Source organism: Sturnus vulgaris, chromosome 22 (genome assembly GCF_052056855.1).
Source record: "Sturnus vulgaris isolate bStuVul1 chromosome 22, bStuVul1.hap1, whole genome shotgun sequence".
Classification (NCBI taxonomy): domain Eukaryota; kingdom Metazoa; phylum Chordata; class Aves; order Passeriformes; family Sturnidae; genus Sturnus; species Sturnus vulgaris.
Window position 1 is genome coordinate 5,515,123 of NC_142264.1, and position 14,557 is coordinate 5,529,679.

Below are 14,557 nucleotides of genomic sequence, written 5' to 3' on the forward strand. Positions count from 1 at the left end.
AAAAAGAAGCATAAAATAAGGAGGTTTAGAGTGATGAAATGTTCACTACACCCTTTTCCGGCAGTTCTTCCCAAATAAATTGGGGGGAAAAAAAAGTGTTATCTGTCCCTTTCTTTGGGGAAAGGGCATTTTACAAGACTGCTCCAAACAGTTAAAACAAAATCGCTGATGTTCTTTAAGGAAAAACAGCATTTGATTCCCAAACACCCCAGACTCCCCCAAAACAACTTCTGGCTTTCATTCTGCTCGGTGCCAAAGTGTGAATAATTCTAGGTCAGGTCATAAAATTCAAGCTCAAATCAGTCTCCCGAGTGACCACCACCAGCAACTTGATTTAGCTCACTGGCAAAGCCACAAAGCTCTACAAAGCCTGAACTCCAGTGAGATGCAGGTAGAGCAGACCTCTCCTTCCCAGGGAAGGCTCATCCCTACCCACACCCACGAGTGTACTGTTTTCCCTCCCAGCTGAAGGTGATTTCCCTTTCCCCTCTCTGGCAGCAGCCCTGTCTATGAGGAACACATGGTAAGAGCTATTTAAACATCCACTGTTCAAGTCCCTGTGAGATAATGGGTCGCCAAGGCACCCCAGATTAACACGTCCTGCCCCAAAGTTCAGCTCTTTTAGCAAGTCAGGATTGTAAGAAACCAGAAGCAGGAACATCTCAAGGCCGGAGCAGGTGTTACTTGGCCACACAAGCAAGGAAATACCAGTTAAGTATCGTCTCACTTCAAGAACAACAAAAATAATCACCAAAAACCTTTGGGGAATGAAGCCAAGGGAAGCATAAGGAGATTCAAAAGCTGGTAAAAGGTTAAGACTTTCTTTTGTCCTCTCAGAAAATCTGGTTTTGCTCTTAAAGAAAGGAGAAAGTCTTGGAATAAAGAAATAGATGTCCCAAGACAATGAAAAGTACAACTCCTTTCAACAGCAGGACAGAAGTTCTACCACACAGGAAGGAAATAAGCAGGAATATAAAACAGCTTTTTATGTATGGAACAGCCTCCCTGGATGTTTCAAAGTTGTTGCAAGCTCTCCCCAAACAATTCAGTAGGTTTGGCAGCCACAGGTTGGATAAGGCTACAGAATTTATCCCAGAGATCCTTTCCAGCAGGCAAATCTCTCATCACATCCCTTTAAACCACTGCAAACTCCTGTCAAAAGCATTCACTGTCACCCCCTGAAGCAAGGTGACATAACACGAGCCCTTGGACACCTAGGAAGGGAGAAGTCAGCACGACACCTGTACTGCCACCTCCCCTGTGCCTTCCCCAAGAGGGATGGTCACCCCCAGGACCCAAAGCTATGCTGAAAAATGCAGAAGTTCACCTCCAAGTAATGCTTTCATCCTGATTTGCCTGCTGACTCCTCAGGTTACTTTAAGGAGACTTCCAGCTGCTCAGAGCAGGAACACTCATGGATGGTCCTGTTGCCAGTGAGAAATTCCAGCATAAGGAAACCCTGCACATGCCAGGGGAACCCAGAATGAACAGCCCAGCACAGGTATTCAGGGAGATGAGAGCCGAGTTTGTGCATGGAATGGGAAAGCTACAGCAGTATTTATAGCAGTTCTGATGCACAAGTGTTGGAAGCAGGTACAATCTTGCCTCATAGTGGGGCCCTCTGGTTCTACATTTGTAGAGAACCTCCTAGGTGGCTCTCTGACCACACAAGGTCTGGCCAACAGCCTCCCCAGTGAAGGTACCCAAGAGCTGAGACATAAGACCACCTGCAACAGCTCAGAAAGAACATCCATCCAGTGGCTAGACAGCCAGGATACTTCATCACACTGCTCTCCTGGGCTACCTGTTCCATTTTTCTTGGAGGAAAACTATACCCTCAAGAAAAGATTGCAGCAGAGAGGGATACTGTTGCCACAGGTATTAATTACAGATTGCTTTAAACCTTAAATTGCTCTTGCAACACAGCAGCAACACATGGCTGCACAAGTGGTACTCGAGTATCTTCTCAAGAGGCAGAGATTGCTTGGGATTGCCAGTAAGAACATGGGTACGTGCACCAACCTGTCCTGCACCTTGGTGAGAATTACAGCAGCCTGTGAAGGCCTTCAGTGAAGGAAAATACACCAGTAAAAAAAGCTGAAGGCTGCCAGCATCCCTCCTGCTAGGGCAAGTCTAGGCCAGCAGCAGCTTAAGCAAGTCTTACAAAGACTGACTGACCTTTAACAAATCAACACCCATAAATACCAACAACTGCAGTGTCCAACAGCAGAGATGAGCCAGCACAGCACAGAAAGGGAAAAGCATGTTGGATTAGTGTTCACTCAAGAGCTTCTGCACAATACAAGCACCTGGGTGCTGGCAGTTTCTCACTCTGAAGATTAGGGTTTCTGCTCAGCTCCACACTGTGGCAGGTCAGCAGTTCTCCCTGTGGTTTGTCTCAGTCCCTCTTCACCTGAGCCCACTCGTCTGTATCTGAAGTGCAGCAGTTTCTCTCTCAGGAGGAACAAGTGTCCAACTCAGGACTGTTGACTCCAACAGGACCAGGACAGAACAGTGGATCAGCCCCAGCAGTCAGCTCATGACAGATGCTTGTATGTCTGCTGGATTGTGCTGGAGAAGGACTCTTAGTGCAGATCAGAACTGTCTCTTCCTGGCAAGAAGTACTGTGAGACAATAGCAAGGTTACTGTGACCAGACCTTAATGCAAGTAGTATTATTTAAGCCACTGAGGCAGAAAAGTTCTGTGCCTGTATAAGCCCCTAAATACATTTGTCTTCATTGCACATGATTAGGTGTCCATTTCTTGTGTTTCAGGATCCTGATTGTAGCTGGATATGCTCCAGTTCAGAGCAGCAGGAGGCCTCTCTGCAGCAACAGTCCTGCTCTAAGGCTGTGCGTAGTAAGGCTTGACTTGCAACTACACTTCACCAGGGGATTAAAACCACCAGTCTTGCTTTCAAGGAGACCTCGTTGATAAGGCAGGTCTGGATTCAGGCAGTTTGAGTGCACAAAGCCACCAGCTGTCACCATGTCCTCCTACCTCAGCTTCCCAAGTCTCTTTCCCAGTCAAAGGAGTGCAAACTGCCAGGCAACCTTCACCAGAAAGTGATGCAATCTTCTTCACACGCCCCAGGGATGGCCAAGTGCAGACACGAGGGAGGAGAATCCAGAATCTACTTAAATGGCAGAATGTGTGACTTCACTGGAATACATTCTATTCACAGGAGGAAGATCCTTCTATCTTCACCCATCAAAATTCACTGGACTTAAGTCTGTCCTTTCCCCATCAGAAGTTACTCCGTGTGTTACTTGCACAATACAGGAGTCCATCCCTTCAGGGATATGCAGACAGAAGGCTTCTTTCTCCCCAAACTCAAAGTCATTAAAAAAAGATACAAAGAACTGCTTTTGGCAGCAAAGAGGCATTTGAGATGTGGAAAAATCTGGAGTGTAGGACCCAAGTAGATGCAGAAGTAATCAGTCCTTGACCTAATAAATAGAGTAGAAAGAAGTCTTCAAGGTGGCCAGTAGCCCTAACCTGAAGTCTTGCAGAGATCAGTAGGAGCTTTAGTGCACCACACTGCAAGGGGCCATCTCCCAGGACCCACTGCCACACAGTTCTCTGACACCTTTTGTTAGGCCCATGGACTATTTGGAATCTTGAAGTTCCTTTGCCTTCTTCAAAATCAGATGAACATCAGAGATGGGATAATCCTATGGCAAAGAAACAAATAGATTTCAGCGACTTCCCAGCATTCTTGATACAGATTGTTGTCAAAGTTTGCCTTGCTTAAGCAGAACAAAGTTCTTGGCCTATTATAACAGTGCCATGTTCAGTTACTCCTTTAACAGCTACAGTTTCCTGTTTTGTAACTGATCAAACCTCAATACCCTTCCAGAAGGTTTGTTGTTTTTTTTCCACTTTGTCCTCCAAGGGCACAGTAACCTGGTCTGCTCCAGGGCCCTCTCTCACGCCAGAGAGCCTTATCAAAGCCAGTATCTTGCACAGCCCAAAGCAGGAACTGGCAGAATGTGAGATATCCAACTGTGCAGTGCAGGCGTTTCCAACCTAAGGCTCTCTCAGATCTCAGAATTAAAACCCTCTGGCCAAAATATTTAGCAGTGTTACATAAGGTTTCACATTTTTGCTTGAAATTATTTGATTTTTTTTTTTTTGCAAACCAAAGGACCATTAGAAACCTCCAATCTATGACAATTTCTCTCTAGGATAGAAAGAGTGCATGTGCTAAAGACTTCCAGTTACAGCAATGATAGTGCTGTGAGATTCCTGCAGATTTTCCTGCATGCAGACATCAAAAATGTGGTATTTGTCTTGAACCAGGCATACCCTCCCACCCTCTCACATACTGTCATTCCCTCTCACAGTGCTATTTTAAGCCTTTTCCAATTGCTCTCTGCACCCACTCTACTTAATTCCTACCTGTAGCAGCCTCATGTTCAGAGTGAAGTCTCCTTCCAGCAACTGATCCCGGATGAGTCTGAAAGACGGAAATTATTCCAGCTACTTTTGACTCTTTAGAAAGGAACTTTAAAACCTATAACCTCTTCACCAGATGCCCTAACACGTGCCTACAGAAGACTCCTGGATCTATGGAAGAGAAGGGCTGTGTGTGTACTTACGTCAACATGGCACAACAGACGAGCAGGAGGAAATCGAAGCGCTTGTCGTCAGCAAACAGGGAGTCCCAGATGCGGATCACATCTGGCAGCAGGAACTCTTGGGACAAGAGCAACGTCAGCCAGCGGAAGGCAAAGAACTGGGGTTTGATGTTCTGTTCTTGCTGTCAGACAGGCACCAGGCAAACAATGAATACGTGCTCCCGGCCAGTTCCCTACAGGCAAGAGATCACCCCATGTTTCCATCCCCGTCTCCTCCCCAACACTGCTCTAAGCTCCCAGCTCTTCCTGCAGCAGCAGGAAAACCTCTGCATCCTTTGGGGACTCTCCCATTCAACCCTGACTGAGAGATTTCAGTGCAGGCACACTCCACACCGACAGCCAAGCCAGAAAATGCTCCTCTGTCCACAACATGGAGTAAAGGAAGCTTTTCTCCCTAAAGGCGCTATTTATGTTCTGTAAAACCTGCCAAGCCATTTTAAAGTTCCCATTTCAAGAGAATTTTATCTGCAAAGCTGCAGCCCTCCCCCGCTAGCACAGGCACTGTTTGTCAGGATTTCCTCTCCTTTCCAGAACCCCTGTATTTATCAAAAGGTTTACTATTCACAAAGAGAAACAAAGATGGAACAGAGTTCACACCAATGGTCAGTAAAACATGCTGTATGTACCTTTAGCCTGAAGCTTTCCTGTTTTCTCATGTTAAATCCAAGGTAGCATAAGTTTAATCAAGGTCAAACAAGTTCAGGATTCTGCTGATATCCTTAAGGACCAGCTGCTGTATGGCCAAGACCATTTCCTGCCAGCCAAACATTAAGCAGTTTTTCTCCCCACTGAATCAGCTACCAGTCAACACTGTGGATTGTGTCACTGTGCTGACAAACCATCTTCTGGGATTATAAAAGAAATAGATCCTGACTTTTCTAGACGGAAAATGATCTCAGTATAGTTTGGTAAAGATTGCAGTAACAGGAATAGCTTTCCCTTCCAAAGTCTCCTTGGAGTTTCACACCAAATGGACTGTAAGACTGGAGATGTTTGTAATGAAATCTGACTTCTACATGTTCTACAAAACTCACACAAACCCAAAGCACTTGAAAACCTTTGGATGAAAGGGAACAGTATAATTTGAACTGTGAGATCATCCAGCTCACTGGATTTCACTTCTCCTTTGGAATGTGCTCCATGGAGTTTAAGTCAGTGCTGTCAGAGCAGCCAGTGGCAATAGAAGTGCATGTGTGCAGCGTGGGGGATGTTTTTTGTTTTGCTCTTAAAAGCAGAAACGCAGCACAGCTGCACAGCAAAACCCGTGTTTTGACTGTTCTCTACAAGAGAATAAAAACTCCAACTCCAGCTATGCAGGTGACCAAGGATCACGGCCAAGTCCATTCAGACTCCCAGCTGGCAGCTGTGCAACAACCATAGTTTGCTTTCTGAGGCAGGCAGGAGAGGAAACCTCACTCCAAGGAGAGGCTGTTTCAGCTCACAGATGAGTCTCTGCCCCACAGGCAAAGCCCTTCATACACCCTGTGTTCTACTCAAGCAGTTTAACAGAACTGACATTCATGTGCACTGTTAAGCCACTCCTCGCATCCCACCCAAGAGCCAGAGAAACACCTGGCTCCTCACCAGTTTCAAATACAGCTCCACATCTTTTTCCTTCAGGGTGGAGTACACCTTCTCCATTTTGTAGGTAATACCACACTGAGAATCATCCAGGCTCTTAATGAAGTTGTCCCGAATTTCAGCCATTAGATTGGTAAAGCAGAAAAATGTGTCTGCTTCAGCATGTTCTGGGGAAAGAAAATAAGAACATGGGAGAATAGAGGAAGCCTGACAGAGAGGTACAGGGCTGTAAAATTGTCCTTGCTCCATAATCTGTTTGCTGTATTGGATTTAAGGAGTAGATCCCACCAGAAATTGGCTTGCTTGGTCTGGGTCAAGGCTGGACAACTTTTTTTTTTTTTTTTTAACTACAAACATCTACAGAGCCACTGCAAATACTAACCCTGTGTCCAACACAAGGTCTTCATGACATGAGGTCACAAAACAGTTATCTATGCTCAGGAACATAATCTGCCACCAGCACACAACCTCAGAGCTCCTGTGAAGCAGAAGCAACAGGCCAAGTCCTCCCTTTCCATTTTTTTCCTTACCATGTATACATAGTACAAGGAAACAATAGCTTCTAAGAGGATTCTGAATTTAACAAACAAAAATTACTGAAAAATCCTCACCACTCCCAGCCCATTCGGCTCCTACAATTCCCCAAAACTCCTCATGCCGTGCAGAGAAGCCTCAGTTCCACAACCACTGCTGAGCAGTCAAAAGGCTTCCTCACCTTTCCATTCGCTGTTAGGGTCTGTAGCAAAGGTGTAGTAAAGAGGCCCCACGATTTCATTCATGCCCTGGACATAGGCTATGCCAGGGTTCAGCTTGGCATAGATGAACAGGATCCTCTCCACCACTTCCCAGTGAGCCTCGCAGCCATTGGGCAGAACTTCATACTCACTCAGAGAGCTGGGGGTGGTTTTCAGAGGGGAGCTCACCTGGAAAACAAGGCTGAATCAGGATAACCAACTGGCACAGATCCTTTTAGCACTCGTGCCAAGCTTGGCTTTTAAGACACATAGGCCCCCCAAAAGATCTGGGCTGTTTATAGCACATAAACCAAGACAAGAAACTCTGGGAGCACACAGGCAGACAAGTCCTGGTGCTGGCTGTCCCTGAAGAACAAAGTCTGTGCTGCAGCAACACATAGTTCCTTCTGAATAATTGCACCACATGATCTCACACAGCAAAAGCCACAACAGTTCCACTTCTTTGTTAGTAGAATGAGGGAAGGGTATTGATGGTTGTGGGAGAAACCACCTTCCCCAACAGCACGTGTGCTGTAGCACTCACGAAAGGGGAAAGAGACTACACATTTTAACAGATACTCAGCTCTTCCCCTAATTCCAGGTTTGAGATCCAGTTCTGGAGGACTATGGAAATTTGTAATAAATTCATAGTAAATTAACCCTTCAGTGTTTTGTTGCCATACAGGAAGGCATATGTCTGGCATAAAATAACTTGTGACTCCAAATTCTACCAGAAGTCAGGTAGAAACAATCCTTAAATTATAATTCCCTACAGTCTGTCAGGAATTCCAGTTGATTCTACAATATGCAGCCCCCAGAATGCTCAGTATCTGCTGGGGTGTTTCCTTAATTCCACTGCACAAGCAGAAAGAGAAACAGAGAACAACCCAAGAATCACCCTTCCCCTTCCCAGTCTGAGACCTTGCCCTGTGACAAGGACAGCCCCAGCCCAGAGCTCACATTTGTCACCCCACTGCGGTTTCGTGCCACCGTCTGCGACTTGAGCGTGGTCTGCTCCACCCGCCTGCGCAGCGTCTCAAACTCGTTCTGGGGGTCCAGGATTAGCAGGCAGGGATAATCCGTGGGGCGCTGGAAAAACGCCATGTCAGGGTACAGCCTCCTAGGATGGACACAGAAGGAAATCAGAGACAAGAAGGAAATGCCCCATGTTGAATGGGAGGCTTGGTTTAATATTCAACTTCATTTTCAAAGTACAATTTGTTGACTGAACCTCTCGGGATCTGAAATCTCGAGTCACTGTCTCACACACCTGACATCTTTGTCTATCTGGAGGAGCACTTCGTTATCCTTGAAGTAAGTGTTCCATCGACTGTCTGGATTTGGATTGAGGGGCTAAAGAGAGAAACAACAGAAACAGAACAAGTGTGTTTCATACATATCAAAATCCTCAGTAAACATACAGTGATTTAACATTTCTGCTGTCAGTCTGCCATCAGCACAATCTGAGCACATCAGGGTCGTTTTTTCTCTCACATTTTCAATCCCTTTTCACTCGCCTCTTCAAGAGTTTGTTCCCAAATCAGGTTTCTTTCTCTCTGTTAAGAAGATTCCTGATTGCAGCTCCAAACCTGTACCATGGAGATGGTATTTGGACTTGGGGTAAGAGTTATCCACCCACCCAGTACTTTGATGTTGTGGTTCTTCCCCCCCACACCAAGATCCACACAAAGTTAACAACTAACCAAGAAAATAACCAAGCTACATTCCAAGGGATTCAAAGATCACTGTGACCTGCCTGTGTGGTTTTACACCACCAAGGCTCCAGAGATCACAGTAGGGCAGGTGACTGCAGGGGAGGGAACGCTCAGAATGGTCATGGGAGCAGCTGTATCATTTTACAGTCTTTTCTGATCAGTTACTTCATTCACTCCTCCCACACACATACTCCTAACAGCACTTTCAGAGAAGGAGAAACCCAAGGCATGCAGGAAATAGTCTGTTGAAAAAACAACACCCCAGCAGCATTACTAGAAATAATCCACTCTCCTGCCTTTCACACCACAGTCCAGCCTGACTTTCCTGTTTCTTTTCTGTCCTCTGCTCTGAATCCACTCATGGACCAACTTCCCAGGGGAGCATCTCATGGCTCCAGGAACCTCTTGTGTGCCTCTCCCTCTACCTAGGAGACCCACAGCCTGGGAAGGCAGCCCCAAAGGGCAGGGGGAGGGAAAAGCACAGATGAAAACAGCTCTCTACAGAGCTATTGGTGCTTTGCTAACAATCCACACTCAAGGCTACCACAACAAAAGTGTCAGGCTGTCACCTGGGAACCATCCCTCCCTCAGGCAGGGCAGAACAGGAGGGAACAGAGCCAGGAGCAGTTCAGGGGAGCAGAAAAACCCCCAAGGAATTTTCTGCAGCACAAAGGCTTAACAACACTTACATGATCTTCTAAGGTCACATCTTCCCTTGAAACACCCAGGTTGGCCTTGGCAATCCCAGGCTGGATAATCATTTCTTTCAGGAACTGGGAATACAGATCCCTTAAAGAAGAAAAGGGGAATTTGCAATGAGGAAGCTAAGGTCAAGGTGAACACACAGAGTTCAAATAGATGTCTGTCCCACCCTTCTCAGCCAGAAGGTATCTGATTTTCTCTTCAGTGTAATTGAAAGGGTCAGTCTACCAGGCAGCTGGGAGAACAGCACATCACACACAAGAACAATTTGTTTTATGAAAGTAATTAATTATTTAAAGACTATTCTCCTTCTGTGCAGATATCTTTGGAAATAAAGAGACAAGCACCAACATCCTCACCTTTGTTTCTTCAGCAAAGAGCTCCATAAGGCTTTCTCTAAAGGGAGGTAGTTCAGGAGTATCTGCACAGGAAACAGGTGAACAAAATTTAGTATTCAATGAGCTGTTACACCTGCAAGGTGAGCAGCGCAAACACAGTGGCTCAAACTGGCTCTTAGAAAACACTGGGATTTCTCTCCAGCAAGCAAAGTACTTTGCTAAGCAACAGTCAGGAATAATTCAGGGATTGGCTTTCCATACAGAACTATTTGTAGGACTGATCAATAGCTAACCTGACTGAAATGCACTGCTAGCTTAAAACTGAGGCTGTTCACGTGCAAAGTGCTGATCTCCGCAAATTACTGCTGACTTCTAGTGGCTTTTAAGCTCTAGATTTATTGTTTATTTGTTTACAACTTTAACCGCCAAAAAAGTGCTACGTGTACTTAATCAACTCAAAGCATCACTCGCAAGAAAGAAAAGCACCTTAAGCAAAACCCACCTTCCAGCACAGGCAGCGCAGCCCACCATCAAAGGGAATTCCTGTGGAACACCAAGGCAGAGAAATAACCACGTTAGCCCATCTCTCACCGCGGGTTGCTGATGTCACCTCACAAACAGGCCTGGCAACACTTTTCCTCCCCGAGGGGCACGAAGTTTCCCCAGTGACGCTGCTGGGGTTATCCACAGCGTCTCCCACGGGGACAGCCCGTGCCAGGCGGTACCAGCCCGGGGCACCGCCGCTCCCGGAGCCCCCTCCCCAGTCCGGGGCCAGTCCCCACGGCACTCACCGCTGAAACACAGCTCGCGGAGCTTGGTCAGAGCCACCGTGGGTTCGCCCAGCACCTCCTGAAAGTCCGCGATCCTGAGGGGAGCGAAGCCGCGAGCGTCATCACGGTTGGTACAGGCAACCCGAGACCCCCCATAGCCCCCAACCCCTCAGAGCCGCCGGTTCTCGAGAACCCCCACCCCACGCAGCGCAGCCTCGGCAGGGCGGGGAGGGAAAAGACACCCGTGCCTACACAGACCCCAACACCGACCTGCTCTGGTGCAGCCGCGACATGGCGGCCCCGGCGCCCCTTCCCCGCGCGCCGCATAAACGCTCCGGCTGGAAACGCTGCCCGGGGAGGGGGATGCGGGACGGGCCCCGCCCACCCCGGTGGGCCCGCCCCCTTGGGGGCGTAGCGAAACCGCCGCTCCGCGCGGACCCTTCCCTGGGCTAAGCCCCGCCCCTGCCCGCCCCAGGACTCCTCTCCTGAGAGCCTGACCCCGCCCCTTCCGTCGCAAAGCCCCGCCCCCGCCCCGTTATACTCAAGGTTCGCTAAGCCCCGCCCCTATCCGGTAAGCCCCGCCCCTGCCCGCCTCGGGGCGCCCCCCGGAGCCTCGCGGGCACGGTCCCTGCCTTGTCCCGGCGACCCCCGGCCTGCGGGTCACAGCGTGGGTCCCTGGCCAAGCACCAAACGCCAGGAGAGACCTCGCGGGCTGCAGCAGCCAGTCCCCCAAGCACTGAGGAGACCGCCGGGGTGGTCGCGCTGTCCCGGCCACGCTCTAGCGCATGCCAATGGCAACAGTGAGCGGGGCTCGCGGGAATGGCCCCCCTCAATGAGGGGGCGCGGTGGGACCCTGGCTCTGCGGTGGCGGCAGCCGCAGCCCTTGAGCGAGGGACAGGCCGAGCTGCGCCGACCCGCCCCAGGGAGGCCCTGCCGCGACGCCGCGGCCAAGCCCTGCCCCGCGCAGTGACGTCAGTGCCTCCGCCGCGTGGCGTCACGGCCTAGTGACGTCACTGAACGTCCCCGTCCCTGCCGGGTCTCCGCTGACCGAGCGTTCCGGCCGGGCCGGTGTTTCCGGGGGAGGACTCGGTGGCGCTTCCGGCGCGGGCGGAGGAAGTGACGGTCGGTTTGTTGACAGCGGAGGCTGCGGCGGGGGGAGCGGGCCCGAGCAGGACGCGGACCCCGGCCCGCCCCGGGGAGCCGGGACCAGCCGGGACCAGTCCCCCATGGCGCCAGGTGAGTACCGGTGCTCCCGTCCCCAGCCCGACCCGGGGGCACCGGGCCTGCCCGCCCGGGCGGGGGGAGGAACTGTTGCCCCCGGCAGTGCCGGACGGTGCCCCCGGCGCAGTCCCCATTCCCTCCCCGGGACTGCCGGGAGCAGCCGGGCCCCGCCGGGCAGGGCTCCGGCCCGCGGCAGCAGCTTCGGCGCTGCCCGGCGAGGTGACCTCTGAGTGCCTGGGGGACGAGGGAGGGCTCGGGTCTGGGACAAGCGCTGCCCGCGGGTTTGATAGAGACTATCGTGGGCTTATGGAGCCCCAGCGCCCAGAAAGCCATGATCAAGGACTCCAGGTAGTCTTCTTGGGCAGGTGACCTATGGAATGAAAATCTGTGATGTAATTCAGTGAGCTGAAGGAACATCTTTACTGCAGGCAGGTACTAAGATCAGTGCATTCCCAGGCGAGTGTGAGCTGTTTCATTTACAGTATCAGTCAGTCTGGCTGACAAGTTCGGGAGTTGCAGGCTCTGCTGGAACAGAGGCTAGGTCAGTCTCCTCCTACTTCACTTTCCCTAGTGTTAGAAGGGATGGTGTTTCCCCGGAAAGGCAGCAATGACCCATCAATTAATAAAATCACAGTGATTTGCAGCTGCAAGATGCCAGCTAAAGTGACAGTGCAGTTTCCCTTCAGAGCACAACCTGTGCCAAACTCTGCATTTACATTACATTTGTAATGCTGAAGTTGCTGTAATCAGCTCGTGTCAGTGCATATTGTTTGCCCTCTCCTTGGACGAGTCCCTGATGCTGGAACAGTCGGCTTTGCCAATCATTTTTGTAGCAACAGTGTAAATGTTGTGTGGTTGGCGTGGAGCCACAGTGAGTCAAAGCTTGGCTCTGGGCACTGCCTGGAGAGAGGCTGGGAGAGATGATGGGTCTGAAGTCCAAGGGAGAGGATATTGGCACTGGCAGGCCCAGGAGAGGTCCTGAGCCTCCTGTGCAGTGCAGCCTGGAATGCTGTAACAATGCAGATGCAGCCTGGAAATAAGCAGTAATTGCAAAGAGGCTGGTGGGTCCTGGATGCTGGGGATGAGGTAAGTAAGATGAGCTGCCTGTACTGCACCTGGTTTTGGGTCCATAGATGGCAGAAGGGTGCTGTTACTGCACAGAGAGGGCTGTGTGCCCATGGAAAGGGCCTTTGTGTGCCTGCTCCCGAGGCTCTGAAGAACTCAGTTCCTTGGTGCACTAAAATGGAAGCAAATCTGTCAGAGAAATAAACTGGAAAAAATACTGGCAGCTGAAGTTCTGGTCACTTTTCAGTTCTTGCTCTTGAATTTTCAGCATCTTTCAATCATCTCTCTTTAACTCTACCAAAACCCACGTGGCACCAGGCAGCTCATTGCTGGAAAAGCACTAGTGGCAGTCACTAGTCCTGTGTGAAGCTTCCTGATGAGAACAATTAGACAAGTGTTAATGATTTTTCAGCCTCTCCAGTTCTTTTCTTTTTGTCACACATGAGGTTATAACTAGAGACAGTGTTGATCAGGGCAGCTATTGACACTTTTACTTCCCTCTCTGCTGCTGAGGTGTCATGTCTTCAGTTTAAAGAGGGAGAGGCCAGCTTGTGTCCCGGACAAAAGGTCACAGAAGTGCTCAGATAGCTGTAATAAATCAGGAGGATGAAAGCTTTTCTTTGGTCTTATCTCACTGGGACAGTTTAACCATTCTTGATATTAAACTTCTGCATGGGATTGTGTTGGTGGATCACGGGGAGCTCAGAAGTTAAAGGGCAGCTGATTTCTTCAGGGCTGAGATCAAACAGCTGCATTGTGCTGGTCTCAGCAGAGAGGGAACAGAGGCTTGTCAGAGCCACAGGAAGGCAGTCCTTGCCCTCTGGAGCTCTGAGCTGCTTGGACAAGTCCCAAGCACTGGCCGTTTCCAGCTGCACGTGACAATAGATTGTCAGTGGGAATTTGTTTTCGAGTTCTCTGGCCATCGGTAGTAAACAGTGGAAGAACACTGGCTGCAGGGACCTCCTGTCTGATGGCACAGGGGAACCGGTAGGGATAGCAGAACACGCTTCCCAGCTGGTTCAGATCTTCCTGTCGATCTTGCCTTTCTGGAAAGATTCTCTCCAGCAAGCTTCAGGCAAAATCTGCAAGAGGGACTTGTTATGAAAGTGAGGCCGATTCATCTCCAAAGCAGACACAGGACAGCTTCCTCCCACCTGCATTCCCTTTGCCAGGACCTCCCAGCCAGGGAGACAATACTCTGCACTCAGTGGCCCATTTCAGCCTTGACTTCTCACCTTACACAACTCCAAAGGTGAGAACTGTGGATTGTGCACTCATCCTTTATCAAAGTTGAAAACCCTCCATTTTTGTTGATTATTGGACCACATGCACCTCAGTGGAGCTATTGTGGCACTATTGAAAAGTCACAGTTTTATGTGACCAAAAGAGCAAGTTCCACCCTTAACACTACAATTGGAGATAATTTAAAGTATAATTTTTATGATTGCTGAGGTTTTGGGGGTTTTTACCTTTTAGAGTGATTAAGCTGAATGGGAGTTAAACTCTTCTGTCTTGTACTGATACTATAGGAATGAAGGAAAGAGAAAGCAGCAGAGGCTTTAGAGAAGCAGAGGACTGGTGACACACAAGTGTCCTGCTATTTGCAGCTTCAGGATAAAGATCAGAGACGGAATATGGTTAAGGACATTTTGCAACAACTTCTCCAGCAATGGCTGCTCAGCTGTGGTGCAGAGAATAACAACTACCTCCACAGCATCAGTGTTCTCAGGTCCAGCAGGGACAGACTTACCAATAAGACATAGATTTTATATCAAAAATAAACATGTCAA

At 49.3% G+C, this 14,557-nt stretch overlaps 1 protein-coding gene across 2 annotated transcripts; it reads right to left on the bottom strand.

Moving 5' to 3' along the window:
- Positions 1-662: 662 nt before the first annotated feature.
- Positions 663-10,922, bottom strand: TBC1D13 (TBC1 domain family member 13). Of its 2 annotated transcripts, none has more exons than XM_014873182.2 (12): positions 10,752-10,922; positions 10,503-10,576; positions 10,214-10,254; positions 9,733-9,794; positions 9,361-9,460; positions 8,227-8,309; positions 7,917-8,076; positions 6,938-7,145; positions 6,226-6,389; positions 4,603-4,763; positions 4,403-4,460; positions 663-3,675 (listed from the first exon to the last, which is right to left on the bottom strand). In XM_014873182.2, exons 1-12 carry the CDS (start codon positions 10,772-10,774, stop codon positions 3,610-3,612), a joined length of 1,200 nt encoding a protein of 399 aa, XP_014728668.1. In that variant the 5' UTR covers positions 10,775-10,922; the 3' UTR covers positions 663-3,609. The 2 variants fall into 2 exon arrangements, 1 of the variants encoding a protein (XP_014728668.1); XR_015808113.1 differs by having other exon boundaries at positions 1,865-3,675; positions 4,603-4,814.
- Positions 10,923-14,557: the final 3,635 nt, after the last annotated feature.